At 44.1% G+C, this 19,605-nt stretch overlaps 1 protein-coding gene across 7 annotated transcripts in view; it reads right to left on the reverse strand.

Annotated features, from left to right (window-relative positions):
- The window catches only part of LOC108698868 (protein PRRC2B-like), a 57,546-nt gene extending 39,855 nt beyond the window's left edge, over window positions 1-17,691 (reverse strand). For all 7 annotated transcript variants that reach the window (XM_041572442.1, XM_041572446.1, XM_041572445.1 and 4 more), the window contains exons 1-2: window positions 17,511-17,691; window positions 1,964-2,136 (exon numbers count right to left, since the gene is read on the reverse strand). In XM_041572442.1, coding sequence (XP_041428376.1) covers window positions 1,964-2,078 — 115 coding nt within the window. In that variant the 5' untranslated portion in view covers window positions 2,079-2,136; window positions 17,511-17,691. The remainder of the gene's footprint in view (window positions 1-1,963; window positions 2,137-17,510) is intronic.
- Between the last annotated feature and the right edge of the window lie 1,914 nt (window positions 17,692-19,605).

A 19,605-nucleotide genomic window follows, 5' to 3' on the forward strand; every position in this document is an offset into this window, starting at 1 on the left:
GTGATGACCACTTCTGGTTTTTAAACCATTTCCTGTTTTCAAACCACCGCCACTATAAGCCAGAGCCACGTCAAACCACCGCCACTATAAGCCAGAGCCACGTCAAACCACCGCCACGTCAAACCACCGCCACTATTAGCCAGTGCCACGTCAAACCACCGCCACTATAAGCCAGAGCCACGTCAAACCACCGCCACTATAAGCCAGAGCCACGTCAAACCACCGCCACGTCAAACCACCGCCACTAATAGCCAGTGCCACGTCAAACCACCGCCACTATTAGCCAGTGCCACGTCAAACCACCGCCACTATAAGCCAGTGCCATGTCAAACCACCGCCACTATAAGCCAGTGCCACGTCAAACCACCGCCACTACCAACTACACCTGTGTTCCCAGAAGACCACATGCACATTAATGATGGTAGAACACCAAAAAACCAAATGGCTGCAGCTCACTGCAGGGATATCACTCAAGTTTATTATGTCATATTAAGATGTAACCCTAAATCCATGTGCCTCCTCCTCCTCCCCTGTGACTGACACAGCAATCCCTGCACATGATTAAACACATTAGGGACCCCTACCAACAATTTCTGAATCCTAACAAACCCCCACTAGGTTTACCTCCCATGGGCAGAGTATGGCACACACACACACACACCGGGAACATAGGGCACTGTAAGAACAGAAAGGGTACTACAACAACTAAAAGGGTACAACTCCTGTATAAATGAGAGGGATCTTCAAATAGAAGCAGCATACAAACCCTACATGAACAGAGGGATTTACAACAAGTAGCAGGGAACAGCTCCTGTATAAACAAAGGCTACTATGGCAATGAGCAGAGTATAAGTCCTGTATAAACAGATGATACTACAACAATGAGCAGGACGTAGTTCCTGTATAAAACAGAGAGAGATTTACAACAAGGAGCAGGGCAAAAGTCCTATATAAACAGAGGATACTATAGGGAGCAGAGTACAGCTCATGCATAGACAGATATCAATCTACAACAAGGAGCATCACTGCTAGATATTAGTCTACAATAAGGAGTAGAGTACAGCTCCTGTATAAACAGAGAAGATACTACAAGGAGTAAGGTACAGTTCCTGTAGTGTATATACAAAGAGTGATCTATATCAAGAAGCATGCTAAAAGTCCTGTAGAAACAGAGGATACTAAAGGGAGCAGAGTACAGCTCCTGTATAGACAGATATCAATCTATAACAAGGAGCAACTCTGCTACACACAGATAACGATCTACAACAAGGAGCAGTGTGCAGCTCCTGTATAAACAGAGCTGGTACTGCAAGAACGAGCAAGACAGCTCTTGTATAAACAGAGGGGGATCTACAACAAGGAGCATTGTAAAACTCCTGTATAAACAGATATCGATCTAAAACAAGGAACAGCTCTGCTACATACAGATATCGATCTACAACAAGGAGCAGCTCGGTTACAGACAAGATATCGATATACAACAAGGAGCATCTCTGCTTCGGACAGATAACGATCTACAACAAGGAGCAGGGTGCAGCTCCTGTATAAACAGAGAGGGTGCTACAACAACGAGCAGGACATAGCTTGTGTATAAACAGATGCCACTGTAAACTAACAGGTGTGTGCAAATGTAAACAATATGTTACACACGTATAACAACAAGCGGCTTGTTTCCGGATACTCTCGGCAGCTTCCTGTTGAATAAAGCAGAAAGGGAAACCACACTTCCTGTGGAACAGGCTAACCCCAGGTCAAGTTCAATGCTGTCCCATCTGCTTACAGTACAGAATTGCTACCGACCAAATATTGCTCCAATTAGAATAATGAACTAGATCCTTCACAATGGAGAAAACACACACACAGAAATTCCCAGTATCAGCCAAGGAAGGAGAAAGCTTTGTATGTCAGTAATGAGTAACACCCTAGCACAGTTCACGTATCACGAGGAAACCCCCCCACTTACCTGTGGTTCGGACTGCTTCTATTGACTTCCCTTTATACTTGTCAAATAGGTTGAGAGATGAATACTTGCTTTTCCCATCCTTTCCCTTGGTTATCTGCCCCAAACGATCGGACATTGCGATGAAATGTCATCTAGTAGGGAAATTTTTCTCTGCGCCTTTCCCGATCTGCTTTCTAGATAAGAGGGATAGAGAGACAAGGTGAGCCCCTCAACAATACAAAACTGCAGAATAAAGGGGTGCTTCAATAGGTCGTTCAATGTTATATAGAGAGATGTAGAGGGATATTCTGAGACAATTTGCAATTGGTTTTCATTTTTTATTATTTGTGGTTTTTGAATTATTAGCTTTTTATTTCAGTCACTCTCCATCTTGTAATTTCAGCCATCCGGTAGCTAGGGTAGAAATTGCCCTAGCAACCATGCATTGATTTGAATAAGAGACTAGAATATGAATAGGAGAGGGGACTGTATAGATAGAGGAGTAATAAGTAGCAATAACAATAGTATTTGTTTTTTTAGATTAGAATTGAAAGTTGGAAAGAGTCGGCTAATAATTCAAGAAACTATAGAAATTTTAAAAATTACGGTCAAATGAAATGTTGCTTAGAATTAGCCATTCTATAACATATTTAAAGTCAACTTAAAGTTGAACCACCCCTTTAACCAGGGTTACACCACAGATGCCCACCATTCCCCCATCAAGATAAAATATTATTCCTCTAGGGCTCATTCCCCTTCACTATGAGGTTCTAACACCCACTTGCAAGCAATAATGTAACTGCAAGATTGTAGCCTTTATTCTCCCACGGGACTGGCGCTAATTTAAAGCAATGAACGGAGCCATATCGGGAAAAGCTTAGATTTCTGGGATGCCTGGGAATAAAGGGAATTTTCCAAGGTCACTAGGAAGCAACGTTGGGTAACAGCCCTGTGCTCTAACACCTCCTGTGAAGTGAGGATTAATATTGTGGTCTCATTAGAAACTGTTAATGCTGGAAGCCTAAAGATTGTTGCATAGAGGAGAGGTTGAAGGATTCTGGGAGTTGTAGTCCAACAACAAGAGCTACATGTTTGAAGTAGGGATGCACCGAATCCAGGATCCAGCCTTTTTCAGCAGGATTCGGCCGAATCGAATCCAAATCCTAATTTGCAAATTATGGGAAGGGAGGTAAATTGCATGACTTTTTGTCACACAAAAAAAGAAAGTAAAAAATGTTTTCCCCTTTCCACCTTTAATTTGCATATGCACATTAGATATCAGTTCGCTACTTGGCAGAATCTTCCACAAAGGATTCGTCAAATCCAAAATAGTGAATTCGGCGCATCCCTATTTTGAAGTCTACCCAAAGACCCAGAAGGGAAATCGAAAGATTCATCTGTATCTATCACTGCCCTAAGGGAGCTTCACATCCATTTAAAGAGCCGCCATGCACAGCACACTCGGTATCTAAGCAACTGGCGTCCCTGCAGTTACAGTTCTGGCGTAGAGCGCCTAACTGGCGGCTCCTGGGAACGCAGTGCAGAGACTAACGGTTGCCCTGTAGCCGCACTGATCTCCGGTCCAGGCGTTGCAAGAGAATAAAAAAAAAAAACAACAACAACGAGGCAAAGCAATATCCAACAGGTCTCACCACAGCCATTCACATTTCTACATAGAATTAGGTCTGTATTATCTGATCAAACACTGAGATTTTAAGAGTCAATAAGTGCCTTCAAAACCTCAATGATATCACTCCCCCTAAGCTTAGCTTGTCAACAGTGACTCAGAGCATACTGAGCATGTGCAGTGCCACTGACACTCTCATGCAAGGCCCTAATGTGTATTCTTATCTAGGTCAGTATGCAAGTACTTCTCATCCTAATTGGCCTTCCACCACAAATTCTTCAGTAACCCCCCTAGGGGGATCAGGCCAGCATTTCTACCTTCTCATTAACGGCATTCACCCTTACCCATAATCCTATCGAAACAGGCCATATATTTTAAGAAAAGCTACCAAGGCAGTTTATTGTCAATAGATTAGCCACAACAGTCCAAGCTAGAACGTCATTTTTATTTTTTAGAACACTTTAACATATCTAAGTGAACAGCTCTCTCTGTTTAGGATAGCAGCTGCCATATTAGATTGCTGTGACATCACTTCCCGCCTGAGTCTCTCCCTGCTCACTCATAGCTCTGGGCTCAGATTACAGCAGGGAGGGGAGAGGAACAAACTGAGCATGCTCAAGCCCCAGCCCTGGAGGTTTAAGCTGAAAACAGGAAGTCTGATACAGAAGCCCATGAGTACACAATAGAAGGAAAGAAATGTGGTGTTTCTTTTGACAGAGGACTCAGAGCAGCATTACTTTGAGGGTTTACGGGTATTTTAGGTGGACCTTTCTGATAAAGCTTACTTAGTTTTAAGCTTTCCTTCTCCTTTAAAGCAACATCCCAAATGGCCTGCATGTATTTTCTTATATGGGGGTGTCAAATAGTACTCCCACAGGACAAGCCATATTATTGTCAGCTCCAATGCCAACAAGGCACACCATCACTGCCTAAGGTTTAATCAATGATAACTGCCTAATATGTATAAAAACAAATATACAGAGAAGGAATGTTCTGGGCACACCCCTCCTCCCATATGTATAAATACAAATATACAGAGAACGAATGTTCTGGGCACACAATAAGCTATACCCTCAAACTGTACTGTCTAAGGGAATCAATATGGCACCTCCTCCTTCCATATGTATAAATACAAATATACAGAGAAGGAATGTTCTGGGCACACAATAAGCTATACCCTCATACTGTACTGTCTAAGGGAATCAATATGGCACCTCCTCCTCCCATATGTATAAATACAAATATACAGAGAAGGAATGTTCTGGGCACACAATAAGCTATACCCTCATACTGTACTGTCTAAGGGAATCAATATGGCACCTCCCTCCTCCCATATGTATAAATACAAATATACAGAGAAGGAATGTTCTGGGCACACAATAAGCTATACCCTCAAACTGTACTGTCTAAGGGAATCAATATGGCACCTCCTCCTTCCATATGTATAAATACAAATATACAGAGAAGGAATGTTCTGGGCACACAATAAGCTATACCCTCATACTGTACTGTCTAAGGGAATCAATATGGCGCCTCCCTCCTCCCATATGTATAAATACAAATATACAGAGAAGGAATGTTCTGGGCACACAATAAGCTATACCCTCATACTGTACTGTCTAAGGGAATCAATATGGCACCTCCCTCCTCCCATATGTATAAATACAATTATACAGAGAAGGAATGTTCTGGGCACACAATAAGCTATACCCTCATACTGTCCTGTCTAAGGGAAACAATATGGCAGCTGTATGTATTAATGCAAAAATGTATATATCTCAGACATGCCCCATATTTTTCTATCGATTGAAAGGAAATATACATGGAAGTCATTACTATTTATAAACCTGCACATTCCTGACTCATTAAAGTTCTATTCTGAAAGAAGTGATCGCCGGCTGTTGTGACCTAATTTAAGGTGAATATGGGAGTAGCAGCAGTAACAGAGTTAAACAGAGGAAGCCCCCAAGGTGCTAGTTAGGGTGAAGTCCTTAGATGAATCTCACACGGCAGCCCCACCCTAGAGGCAATTTATTTATTCATACTAAGATTGCAGTGAAGCAGCTTGGAGACCATTAAAATGCACCCAAATTACAATGGACTTTCCCAGGGTGCTAATCATTCTCCCAAATCTCTGGAACTGAGAACAACGGAGAAATCATTAATGAACCCAGATGGATAAGGAGCAGAAATAACCCAATTCCCCTCGAAGAGGCTTATGCTAATAAGAGCAGCCAGGCTAACAAACTTTAGTGGTAAGGTAAATAAGTCTGCTCAGGGTCTAGTAACCCATAGCAACCAGGCAAATGTTTGCTTCGAAAGTGCATCTGCTTTTGGTTGCTATGCGTTACTAAGGTCTGCAGAGAACAGAATGACATTGCAATGGTTAGCCCTGCAGTAATGGGAGTCCTGGGTCCGACAACAACAACCCGGGAACAAGGGAGACACTGAAGATAGATTGTAAGCTGCACCGGGTCATGGACAGATGAGAGGGATGTATAATGTCTGTACGTTTGTGCTATAATAAGGGAAGCGCAGGAGATCTGCTATTACATTAACCCTACAGGAACTTAAAGGGTTCATCTTTAAGTTCATTTTTAGTATGTTAGAGATTGAGTCTTAATTTTTTATAGTTTTTAAATTACTTGACTTCTTCTGACCGTTTCCAGTTTTAAAATAGGGGTCACTGGCCCCATCTAAAAACAAAAGCTCTGCAAGGCTTTAAATGTATTGCCACTTTATGTTACTGATCTTTCTATTGAGGCCTCTCCTATTTATATTCAAGTCTCTTATTCAAATCAGTGCATGGTTGCTAGGGGAATTTAGGCCGTAGCAACTAGATTGCTAAAACTGCAAACTGGAGAGCTGTTGAATAAAAAGCTAAATAAGTGAAAACAAACAAATAATAAAAAAAAATGAAAACCATTTGAAAATTGTCTCAGAATATCCCTCTCTATATCATACTAACGTTGAACAACCTCTTTAAGCTGGTCATACATATGAAGATATGCTGTTTGGCGAGGTCAGCAAGTAAGCAGATCAGTCCACCTTCAGGTGGGCGATATCGGGCTGATCCGATAGTGGGCCCTAGGGCTCAACAATCGGATCATAACGGCCGTCGAATCGAGGAACGAATCAATGTGGTCCTCGAACTGATTTTTAAGCCCGGACGATGGAAATCTGGCTGACTTTTGGGCAGATATCGATCAGGGAAAGCCGTCGGAGGCCCCCCACACACTGGGCAACAAGCTGGCAACTTAAATCTGTCAACATCTCATATGTGCCTGTGTATGGGGCCTTTATAGAGTGGAACGATCCATTGTCTCCCCCAAGGGGATTCTTCAGACTGGTCCAATGTGCAGCTTCATAATCAGAAGCCTTATCCTATAAAAAAAATATATAAATGGTGCTGTAAGTGGGTTATCATTTCTAACGGCTTCTTTATGGGAATTCATGTTAAACCCTTTAGCTTGCCAATTCGACATAATCCTGCCATCGGCATCAAGGTCAGAAGGAAGGGACGATAACCTTGATTACGTAAGAAGGTTCCCTCCGTAGCTTTGCAGCCAGGCTTTATGTCAGGCTGTTATACAGCTCTCCATGAACAGCAGCCCTCTGCCCACCTCCTACGCTGTGCCCTGAATGGAGCAATTCGGCGTTCGAGATTTACTATCATGGCAGAATAATTGATGGAGGGGGCAAAACCATCCCCAGGCAGCTCAGGGGAAACCAACCACTTTCTATTTGTTTACAAACTTCCTAAAGGCCAACTCTGCCCTGAACAATCCTTGCTTCTGTGTTTGTCATTTTAAATAGACCCTTCCCCCCAATGCACCCCTCATACTGGCTGGGGGTAGCCCAAGCTCTGATTGGCTGGTGAATTGCTTACATTCATCAATCATTCTCACCAACCCCCATCCCATCACCAAGAGGTAACAGCAGCATGGGGGCTGTTAAAGGACAAGGAAAGTTAAACTAAAGAAGTAGCTAGAAATGTTTTACATTATGTGTTGTGATTCTGTACCAGCCCAAGGCAACCAGAGCCCTTTAGCAGTAAAGATCTGTGTCTCCAAAGATGCCCCAGTAGCTCCCCATCTTCTTTTCTGCCGATTCACTGCACATGCTCTGTGCTGCTGTCACTTACTGAGCTTAGGGACCCACTCACAATATACAGTACACATAGAATAGAAATGTCACAATATAAGGCTGATTAGTAATTAATACAGATAATTACTACATGGCAGCACAGAAACCAGTGCAATTAGCATCAGAATTGAATAATCAGCAAACCTGTAGCATCAGCTTATATTACAGCCAGGGAAGCTCATTTTCTGCTGGATAATTAGTGACGAGCCCTAAGCTTAGCTTCTCAACAGCCAATCAGAGCCCACTGAGCATGTGAGTGTCACAGACACTTTCCAAGATGGTGACCCCCTGTGACAAGTTTGAAGTCCTGGATCATTGCTGCTATTGACAAGCTCAAACTTTAGCCTCGTGCAATAAGTTCACTATATAAAACATGCCATTTTAAGCCATATTCCTTTTTAGGGTTCCGTTCTCCTTTAAAGGGGTAATGACAAGGGGCGGGCTCTATAATGAAGCAATAGTTCTCCCCAGCCAGGAATAGAGCGTTTTATAGGGCAGTACTTTTTCAGCTCACACACAATGGATTCTTTCTGGCTATCAAGGGGTTATGGGATGTAAATAAGCAGGTCCCAGACTACAGGCTTCAGTACACACAGTCATGTGCAGCAGTTCCGTGAGCATTCCCTGCTATGGGGGAGCACAATGTAGAATCAGAGCCAATGTACTAAGATTTGAGGAATGCACTTTCATTGCAGCCGTGTAATAGAATGAGTGAGGCCCTACAGTGACAGAGGCTGGATCTATTGCCCCCGGGGCAAACAAAAGATTTAATGCTATTCTCTTGTGAGCGACAACAATGCACTGATCTGCACGACCCCTCCATCTGGCACACAGCTAAACAATCACACATGTAGCCCTATAGTCGTCTTCTACTTTCCTTTAAATCCTCTTTCTGATGACCAGCTGCCCCCAACCCACTCATAAAAAGGTTACAAATATCAGTAGTTCAGCCATGGCCCCAGAGCTGCAAATAAATGTTCAACCCCCAGTTCTCACCCTAACTGACCTCTAAACTGGGAATTCCAGCCAGGGCTTTGGGACCAACACGAAGAAGACGAGCAGCACGTTTAGCCAGGCTGAGTTATACAGGGAACTCTGAGTATCACTCATGTATTATAAGGGATAATGTACCCCCAACTGTAAATGATAAGGATATTAGAAGTCAGTGAGGGGTTGTTCTGTGACCATATAAAGGAACAAGGCTGCAGGCTGAGTTATACAGGGAACTCTGAGTATCACTCATGTATTATAAGGGATAATGTACCCCCTACTGTAAATGATAAGGATATTAGAAGTCACTGAGGGGTTGTTCTGTGACCATATAAAGGCACAAGGCTGCAGGCTGAGTTATACAGGGAACTCTGAGTATCACTCATGTATTATAAGGGATAATGTACCCCCAACTGTAAATGATAAGGATATTAGAAGTCAGTGAGGGGTTGTTCTGTGACCATATAAAGGAACAAGGCTGCAGGCTGAGTTATACAGGGAACTCTGAGTATCACTCATGTATTATAAGGGATAATGTACCCCCTACTGTAAATGATAAGGATATTAGAAGTCACTGAGGGGTTGTTCTGTGACCATATAAAGGCACAAGGCTGCAGGCTGAGTTATACAGGGAACTCTGAGTATCACTCATGTATTATAAGGGATAATGTAGCCCCTACTGTAAATGATAAGGATATTAGAAGTCACTGAGGGGTTGTTCTGTGACCATATAAAGACACAAGGCTGCAGGCTGAGTTATACAGGGAACTCCGAGTATCACTCATGTATTATAAGGCCTGAAGGAGGATGGACTTCTGTTACATTGTTTTCAGAGTCAGGACCAGAGAACAGAAAGGGACTTCTGTCAAAATTACATTTAAACAACTTTAAAGCCATTGAGGAAGAATAAATAGATATTTGGAAGTTTTTGGATGGAGTTCCTTTTCACACAGGTAGAAGTACTCCCTTCTGTGCAGAGCTTACACTCTAAATGAATGGGTATCTTACAGGCACATATATTCCCAACAGGGGAGCATTGGCATAAACCTAATCAGAGACCCATTATTTGGCAGATGCCCATATTTCAGTACAGCGACCCATCGAACAGCAGACACAATCATTATGGCAGCACATGTTCTCTCTAAATATCAGAAAGCAAATACTTCCCGTCTATAGTTTCACACTCACAAGCTGTCAGGTAAACAACAAGCCTCGGGCCTAAAATAATCACATCGCAAAAAACAGTACAGCTGCTTGTTCTTTGTTGTAAGTGAGAATAAACTCCCTTTAAACACAAACTAAAATTAAAGTATTCTCTCAGTAAGCAGCAGTCCTGTCCTGCTTTATGGCTGAGATTCTAGCTATCTGAATAACAGAGCATTCTGTCCCAGTGGCTGCACAGATCCTATCTGATCCCCATTGTAAGAAGCAGTCCTGTCCTGCTTTATGGCTGAGATTCTAGCTATCTGAATAACAGAACATTCTGTCCCAGTGGCTGCACAGATCCTATCTGATCCCCATTGTAAGCAGCAGTCCTGTCCTGCTTTATGGCTGAGATTCTAGCTATCTGAATAACAGAACATTCTGTCCCAGTGGCTGCACAGATCATATCTGATCCCCATTGTAAGCAGCAGTCCTGTCCTGCTTTATGGCAGCTGAGATTCTAGCTATCTGTATAACAGAGCATTCTGTCCCAGTGGCTACACAGATCCTATCTGATCCCCATTGTAAGCAGCAGTCCTGTCCTGCTTTATGGCTGAGATTCTAGCTATCTGTATAACAGAACATTCTGTCCCAGTGGCTGCACAGATCCTATCTGATCCCCATTGTAAGCAGCAGTCCTGCTCTGCTTTATGTCAGCTGAGATTCTATCTATCCGTATAACAGAGCATTCTGTCCCAGTGGCTGCACAGATCCTATCTGATCCCCATTGTAAGCAGCAGTCCTGTCCTGCTTTATGGCAGCTGAGATTCTAGCTATCTGTATAACAGAGCATTCTGTCCCAGTGACTGCACAGATCATATCTGATCCCCATTGTAAGTAGCAGTCCTGTCCTGCTTTATGGCAGCTGAGATTCTAGCTATCTGTATAACAGAACATTCTGTCCCAGTGACTGCACAGATCCTATCTGATCCCCATTGTAAGCAGCAGTCCTGTCCTGCTTTATGGCAGCTGAGATTCTAGCTATCTGTATAACAGAACATTCTGTCCCAGTGACTGCACAGATCCTATCTGATCCCCATTGTAAGCAGCAGTCCTGTCCTGCTTTATGGCTGAGATTCTAGCTATCTGTATAACAGAACATTCTGTCCCAGTGGCAGCACAGATCCTATCTGATCCCCATTGTAAGCAGCAGTCGTGTCTTGCTTTATGGCTGAGATTCTAGCTATCTGTATAACAGAGCATTCTGTCCCAGTGGCTGCACAGATCCTATCTGATCCCCATTGTAAGCAGTAGTCCTGTCCTGCTTTATGGCAGCTGAGATTCTAGATATTCTGCTATTTCCGCTCATGTGAATGTAACTGCCTGTAGACATTTGATGAGTGACAACTACAGACAGATAAAAGAAAAGGTAAATACAGGTAGTATAACCAGATGCTTTTGTTTGTATTCTTATCGCCTGCACTTTGTGTGTCAACACAGACAGAACCGAGTAACGTGATGAAAGGGAAGAATTATAAACCCTTATTTATGTCTGGCTACTCCTGTAGCACTAAGTCTTTGTAGGAAATATCATACAGGCTCCTATCTCCTAGTAGAGTCTTGTATTTGAACCCTGGCTACACAGATGTTGCTAAACTACACCTCCCACCTACATAAAGTAACCTCAGTGACCCAGATGCAGATTCTGAACGGTTACAATTGTGCAACATTTACTTGATACATTTCTCAAAAATATTTGTGGAATATTAGCAACTATTGTATCAATTCAACTGCCTGTAATGAAACTCAGGGATTCTGCTCAGTAGGGACAAACATAAAAAAATGTATCAACTAAGGGCAATGTCACACTGGGCGTTTTGGGGAGAATTAGTCTGGCGACTAATCGCCTCGCCTTTGCGGCGACCAATCTCCCCAAACGCCTTCCCTCATTCTGCGCTGGCTAAAATGAAAAATCGCCGGCGCTAATCACATGCGGCGATATGTTTTCCAAAGTCGCCCGAAGTTTCCTCGTGAGGCAACTTCGGAAAACAAACCGCCGCGTGTGATTAACTGGCAAATTTTTATTTTAGCCAGTTTAAAGTGAGGGAAGGCGTTTGGGGAGATTGGTCGCCGCAAAGACGAGGCGACTAAATCTCCCCAAAACGCCCAGTGCTGTGTAACCTTACTCTAAATGTATCAATTGATACCCCCTTATCCAGAGCTGCTTTAGAAAGACACAAAAAATGAAACTTTCATCTTCAATGTTAGAAAAAAGTGGCCACAAAGAAAATAAAAATCATTGGAAAAAAGTGTTTATGTTTGGGGAAATATCAAACAACTGAAGAGTTTTTAGAGTGGTCTTGAAGTGGTGGTTCACCTTCACGTGTGTTATAGAATGGCTTGTTTTAAGCAACTTTTCAATTGGTCTTCATTATTTATGAATTATTTGCCTTCTTACTCTTTCCAGCTTTGAAATGGGGGTCAGTGACCCCCATCTATAAACAAATGTTCTGTTATTGCGATTGTTACTTTTTATTAATCCTCTTTCTATTCAGGCCTCTCCTATTCATATGCCAGTCTCTTGTTCAATTGACCAGGTTGCTAGGGGAATTTGGACCCTAGCAACTGGAGAGTTGCTGAATATAAAGCTAAATAAGTCAAAAGCCACAAATAATAAAAAAAAAAAAAAAAAAGAATTGCAAATTGTCTCACTCTCTACTACATCATACTAAAAGCAAATTTAAAGGTGAACAACCCCTTTAATTTTCTTAATTTTCTTAGGGACCAGAAGTGACAGGTAATACTAAAGTGAAAGTGGATTTATATTGTTGTTAAGTGCAGGAAATAACCGAAAACCATAAGTATGTAAAGCAAATAACATTCATTCAGCTCATGAGTGTACACTGTCCCTTTAAGTCCAGCAGTCGTGCCCCCCCAGCAAGCACCAGGAAATGGTTTAGCCACAATAATGTCATTGTATATACAGAGTACAGGCCGCCTAATGTGGGGGGGGGGGATAGTCTGACTCAGGTCTGATGGAAGGGAGCAGAAGTGAATGGCTCACTGGAATGTAGACTGCTTCCTATGACCTTGCATAACCACCTACCCATGCTCTAAGTAAAACTACCCAAAAATGTGCAGGAGGGCACCACTGGGACAAGCAGCAGAAGCAAAGGCTATTTGAGTTCCTCCCAATCAGGACAGCCTTCCTTTTTATTCATATTCCAGTATCTTATTCGAATCATTGCTAAAATAAAAACTACGAATACACCGAAACCAGGATTCGGTTCAGGATTCGGCCCAGGATTCGGCCTTTTTCAGCAGGATTTGGCTGAATCCTTGTGCCTGGCCGAACCGAATCCGCATATGTAAATTAGTAGGGATGCACTGAATCCAGGATTTGGTTCGGGAATCGGCCTTTCTCAGCAGGATTCAGATTCGGCCGAATCCTTCTGCCCAGCCGAAGCAAATCTGAATCCTAATTTGCATATTGGTTGAACCCAATGTTACGAATAGGAAAAAGATAAATATATAGGATGGCCGGTATTTTTTTTTTCAAAAAAGATAGCAACCCTAGTGCCGATACACTGGAAAATCACAAGCAGTATACAATCAGTTGGAGTTTACAAAACTGTTTACACTTGAGATGCACCAAACCCTACTTTTTGGGGTATTACCCCAGCAACCATGCATTGATATGAATAGCCTGAATACAAAGATAAGTAATAAAAAGTAGCAAAAACAATACATTTGTAGCCTTACAGAGCATTTGTTCCCCTCATTTGAAAGCTGGAAAGAGTCAGAAGAAGAAGAAAAAGAAGGGAAATAATTCAAAACTATAAAGAAATAAAAAAATGAAGACCAACTGAAAAGTTGCTTAGAAATAGCCATTCTATAACATATTAAAGTTACCATAAAAGTGAACCACCTTTGTCCACCTTCACTTTTTTTTCAGTTCAGTTGGATTCAGACAGTTCTTTGTGATTGTTTTCCTAATATATAGGTTTAGAGTTTCATTTCCAACTTCTTATGTCTTTCTGAAGCAGCTCTGGCAACGGTGGGGGGGTCGCAGACCCTGTGACTGTTCTAAATTGATACATTTAGTTGATACGTTTCTTATGTTTGTCCCGACTGAATTGAATCCCTGTATTTCATTACAGGCAGCTGTTAGAATTGATACAATAGTTGCGGATACTCCGGAGATGCTGCTGAGAAATGTATCAACTAAATGTTGCAAAATTATAACAGTTTAGAATCCGGCAATCAGTGGCCTTTATGAGGGAAGAGCAGGAGGTGTTACAGTGGGCAAGTACTCAGTTAGCCATTATATTGGATTTATCGCCAAAGAACAGCCAAGTGTGACCTGAGAGCAATTTAAGGTTTAGTTAGTGCCGCACCAGCACCCAGCCATTTCCACTCACCCTTATGCACCCAGTCAGACCGAACATTTCACTCTGGATACGTGACATTTATTTAACCTGTGGTTTAAGCCGCGCACACAACGCAAGTAGGGTTGCCACCTTTTCAGGAAAAAAATACTGGCCTTCCTATATATTTATCTTTTTTACCATTGGGATCAACCATCATTTTTACCAGCCAGGTGGGCAACCGTAACTACAAGTCAACTACATTTATTTGGGATGTGGCTCAGAAGCACTCACCCCAAATCTCCCCCTAACTGACCGGGCCCCTTAGCTCATAAGGTAACAGATATATAGAAACATTGGGGTAACAGTCACCCTGCTATAGTTCCAGGGGTACCCAGGGTACAAATAAACACTCACCCCAAATCTCCCCCTAACTGACCTTCAGGCTGGGCCCCTTAGCTCATAACAAGGTTACAGATATAGAAACATTGGGGTAACAGTCACCCTGCTATAGTTCCAGGGGTACCCAGGGCACAAATAAACTCACCCCAAATCTCTCCCTAACTGGCCTTCAGACTGGGCCCCCTTAGCTCATAACAAGGTTACAGATATATAGAAACATTGGGGTAACAGTCACCCTGCTATAGTTCCAGGGGTACCCAGGGCACAAATAAACTCACCCCAAATCTCTCCCTAACTGGCCTTCAGACTGGGCCCCCTTAGCTCATAACCAGGTTACAGATATATAGAAACATTGGGGTGTCACCCTGCTATAGTTCCAGGGGTACCCAGGATACAAATAAGCACTCACCCCAAATCTCCCCCTAACTGACTGACCGGGCCCCTTAGCTCATAACAAGGTTACAGATATATAGAAACATTGGGGTAACAGTCACCCTGCTATAGTTCCAGGGGTACCCAGGGTACAAATAATCACTCACCCCAAATCTCCCCCTAACTGACCTTCAGACTGGGCCCCCTTAGCTCATAACAAGGTTACAGATATATAGAAACATTGGGGTAACAGTCACCCTGCTATAGTTCCAGGGGTACCCAGGGTACAAATAAGCACTCACCCCAAATCTCCCCCTAACTGACCTTCAGACTGGGCCCCCTTAGCTCATAACAAGGTTACAGATATATAGAAACATTGGGGTAACAGTCACCCTGCTATAGTTCCAGGGGTTCCCAGGGTACAAATAATCACTCACCCCAAATCTCCCCCTAACTGACCTTCAGGCTGGGCCCCCTTAGCTCAGAACAAGGTTACAGATATATAGAAACATTGGGGTAACAGTCACCCTGCGTTAGTTCCAGGGGTACCCAGGGTACAAATAAACACTCACCCCAAATCTCCCCCTAACTGACCTTCAGGCTGAGCCCCCTTAGCTCATAACAAGGTTACAGATATATAGAAACATTGGGGTGTCACCCTGCTATAGTTCCAGGGGTACCCAGGATACAAACACTCACCCCAAATCTCCCCCTAACTGACTGACCGGGCCCCTTAGCTCATAACAAGGTTACAGATATATAGAAACATTGGGGTGTCACCCTGCTATAGTTCCAGGGGTACCCAGGGCACAAATAATCACTCACCCCAAATCTCCCCCTAACTGACCTTCAGACTGGCCCCCCTTAGCTCATAACAAGGTTACAGATATATAGAAACATTGGGGTAACAGTCACCCTGCTATAGTTCCAGGGGTACCCAGGGTACAAATAAACACTCACCCCAAATCTCCCCCTAACTTACCTTCAGACTGGGCCCCCTTAGCTCATAACAAGGTTACAGATATATAGAAACATTGGGGTAACAGTCACCCTGCTATAGTTCCAGGGGTACCCAGGGTACAAATAAACACTCACCCCAAATCTCCCCCTTACTGACCTTCAGACTGGGCCCCCTTAGCTCATAACAAGGTTACAGATATATAGAAACATTGGGGTAACAGTCACCCTGCTATAGTTCCAGGGGTACCCAGGGTACAAATAAGCACTCACCCCAAATCTCCCCCTAACTGACCTTCAGACTGGGCCCCCTTAGCTCATAACAAGGTTACAGATATATAGAAACATTGGGGTAACAGTCACCCTGCTATAGTTCCAGGGGTACCCAGGGTACAAATAAACACTCACCCCAAATCTCCCCCTAACTTACCTTCAGACTGGGCCCCCTTAGCTCATAACAAGGTTACAGATATATAGAAACATTGGGGTAACAGTCACCCTGCTATAGTTCCAGGGGTACCCAGGGTACAAATAAACACTCACCCCAAATCTCCCCCTTACTGACCTTCAGACTGGGCCCCCTTAGCTCATAACAAGGTTACAGATATATAGAAACATTGGGGTAACAGTCACCCTGCTATAGTTCCAGGGGTACCCAGGGTACAAATAAGCACTCACCCCAAATCTCCCCCTAACTGACCTTCAGACTGGGCCCCCTTAGCTCATAACAAGGTTACAGATATATAGAAACATTGGGGTAACAGTCACCCTGCTATAGTTCCAGGGGTACCCAGGGTACAAATAATCACTCACCCCAAATCTCCTGCAGACTGGGCACACAACTAATACTCTGGTGTCCCCTTGTGCACCCCACACTTTAGGAACCTCAGTATTAAAGGGCCAGACTCCCTCCATTATCGGCTATGACTATATAATGACACAGAGAGACCTTACAAGACACACTTAGGGTACATAATTCTAACGTGGGTGATGGGGAGCCTATATCTCAGGTCAGGGAGAAGTGCCCCCACCAGGAACTAATAGAAGAGGCCAATCTGTGCCCCACACAATGGGTCTACACCTCACACACAGGATAATAAACACTGATACCTACACGGAATCTGTGTGAAGCTTTAGAGCATGCTGGGAGTTGTAGTCCATGAATAGTAACACAGCAGAATGTCCATAGAGAACAGTGTAAGGAGCAGCTACATGTACAGCAGCCCAATATCAGTGATAATAATCAGGTCACACTGCAGTCTAGTTATACACATTCTATACACAAGCTGAGATTTCATTCACTACAACTCCCAGCACCCCCCTCCCCCATATGACTGAGTGCAGGGAGTTACAGGCGGGGGAGAAGGCCCAGAGGCCGGGGCAGCAGTGGAGGAAAGTGTGAGGCTGCTGGGCCTGTACAGAAGGGAAGATGGAGGAGGAGGAGGAAGATGGCTGCTGGGTCTGAGGGAACAAAGCTGCGGCCTGGGCCCGACCAAATCCTCAGCTTCCCCCCTCCCTCCCCCTGAGCCGAGATATAATGAGCCAGGCCGACAATAATACCGACCTGCTGTTCTGTGGAGTCAATAGGGGAAATTCTAGGCGATGCCGGTGTCGGGACGGACGCTCGGTGCGGAGGATCAAGACGGATTTACAGGCGACTAAGCTCCGGCACTTCGCCTCTTTCCTCCGTCTCTTTCGCTGTGTTTTTTTCCTCTCTCTCTCTCCCTCCTTGTGGCCCCGCCCCCTTAGCTGTCAATCATCACTGAGCGGCGACAAATGGGAGTCTGGAGTCAAGCGAATACTGACACCTACTGGCGCCTCGGGGAACTACAACAACAACAGCAACAACTCGCTGATGTAACACTGGAGGGGAGTGAGGGGGAGAGGAGATTCAGTCACAGACAGAACTGGGGGAACAGCTGGGAGGAGATTCAGTCACAGACATAACTGGGGGTGCAGCTGATTCAGTCACAGACATAACCGGGGGTGCAGCTGGGGGAGATTCAGTCACAGACATAACCGGGGGTGCAGGTGGGAGGAGACTCAGTCACAGACATAACTGGGGGTGCAGCTGATTCAGTCACAGACATAACTGGGGGTGCAGTTGGGAGGAGATTCAGTCACAGACATAACTGGGGGTGCAGCTGGGAGGAGATTCAGTCACAGACATAACTGGGGTGCAGCTGGGAGGAGATTCAGTCACAGACAGAACTGGGGTTCTGGGACTTTCTGCACTTACCAGCTGCACCCCCAGTTATGTCTGTGACTGAATCTCCTCCCAGCTGTACCCCCAGTTATGTCTGTGACTGAATCAGCTGCACCCCAATTATGTCTGTGACTGAGTCTCCTCCCAGCTGCACCCCCAGTTATGTCTGTGACTGAATCAGCTGCACCCCCAGTTATGTCTGTGACTGAGTCTCCTCCCAGCTGCACCCCTAGTTATGTCTGTGACTGAATCAGCTGCACCCCCAGTTATGTCTGTGACTGAATCTCCTCCCAACTGCACCCCCAGTTATGTCTGTGACTGAATCTCCTCCCAGCTGTACCCCCAGTTATGTCTGTGACTGAATCTCCTCCCAACTGTACCCCCAGTTATGTCTGTGACTGAATCTCCTCCCAACTGTACCCCCAGTTATGTCTGTGACTGAATCTCCTCCCAGCTGTACCCCCAGTTATGTCTGTGACTGAATCTCCTCCCAGCTGTACCCCCAGTTATGTCTGTGACTGAATCTCCTCCCAACTGTACCCCCAGTTATGTCTGTGACTGAGTCTCCTCCCAACTGTACCCCCAGTTATGTCTGTGACTGAATCTCCCCCAGCTGCACCCCCAGTTATGTCTGTGACTGAATCAGCTGTACCCCCAGTTATGTCTGTGACTGAATCTCCTCCCAGCTGCACCCCCAGTTATGTCTGTGACTGAATCTCCTCCCAGCTGTACCCCCAGTTATGTCTGTGACTGAATCAGCAGCACCCCAAGTTATGTCTGTGACTGAATCTCCTCCCAGCTGCACCCCTGGTTATGCCCCATTATTCCAAAACACAGCCCCCCCAAACCCTGACGACGTCCAGCATTGCCTACATAATCAGGGGGCTTCTCAAAATTGTCCCCTTTAAAGCTACAGTACATGCCTATAAGTTGCTCCCCACCCCCTGAATATGTTTCCATTCCATACATCTGTACAGTATTTTATTTCATGGATAAATGGGGCGCAGGGATTTATATAGAATTCAGCTGTTTCACGCCATTCCCCCAGCCACCAGCCTCTTCCTCGCACGGCTCACGTTTCACTGCTTTATGGAACATGAAATATTCATATTATAATATTATTATTAGGTGCCATTTATAAAGCATGGGATTAGTCTGGGTAATTATTATATCTGTATTATGTTCAGCTCTGCGCTAATTTGGGTTATTTGGGAAGCAGAACATCATCGGAATAGGTTACAATGGGCGTCCGTTGTACATTCTGTGGGCAGAAATGAACATAAAGGGAAAGACTCACTAGCCAGAGGCTGTCATATCTGTTTAAATGCGTTGCTCCCCTTTAAATTAACTTTAATTATGATGTTGGAAAATCTGAGTCAATTTGCAGTTGGTTTTCATTTATTATTTGTGGGTTTTGAGTTATTTACATTACATTTGTAGCTTTACAGAGCAT

The sequence above is a fragment of the Xenopus laevis genome, chromosome 8L, assembly GCF_017654675.1.
Source record: "Xenopus laevis strain J_2021 chromosome 8L, Xenopus_laevis_v10.1, whole genome shotgun sequence".
Lineage (NCBI taxonomy): Eukaryota > Metazoa > Chordata > Amphibia > Anura > Pipidae > Xenopus > Xenopus laevis.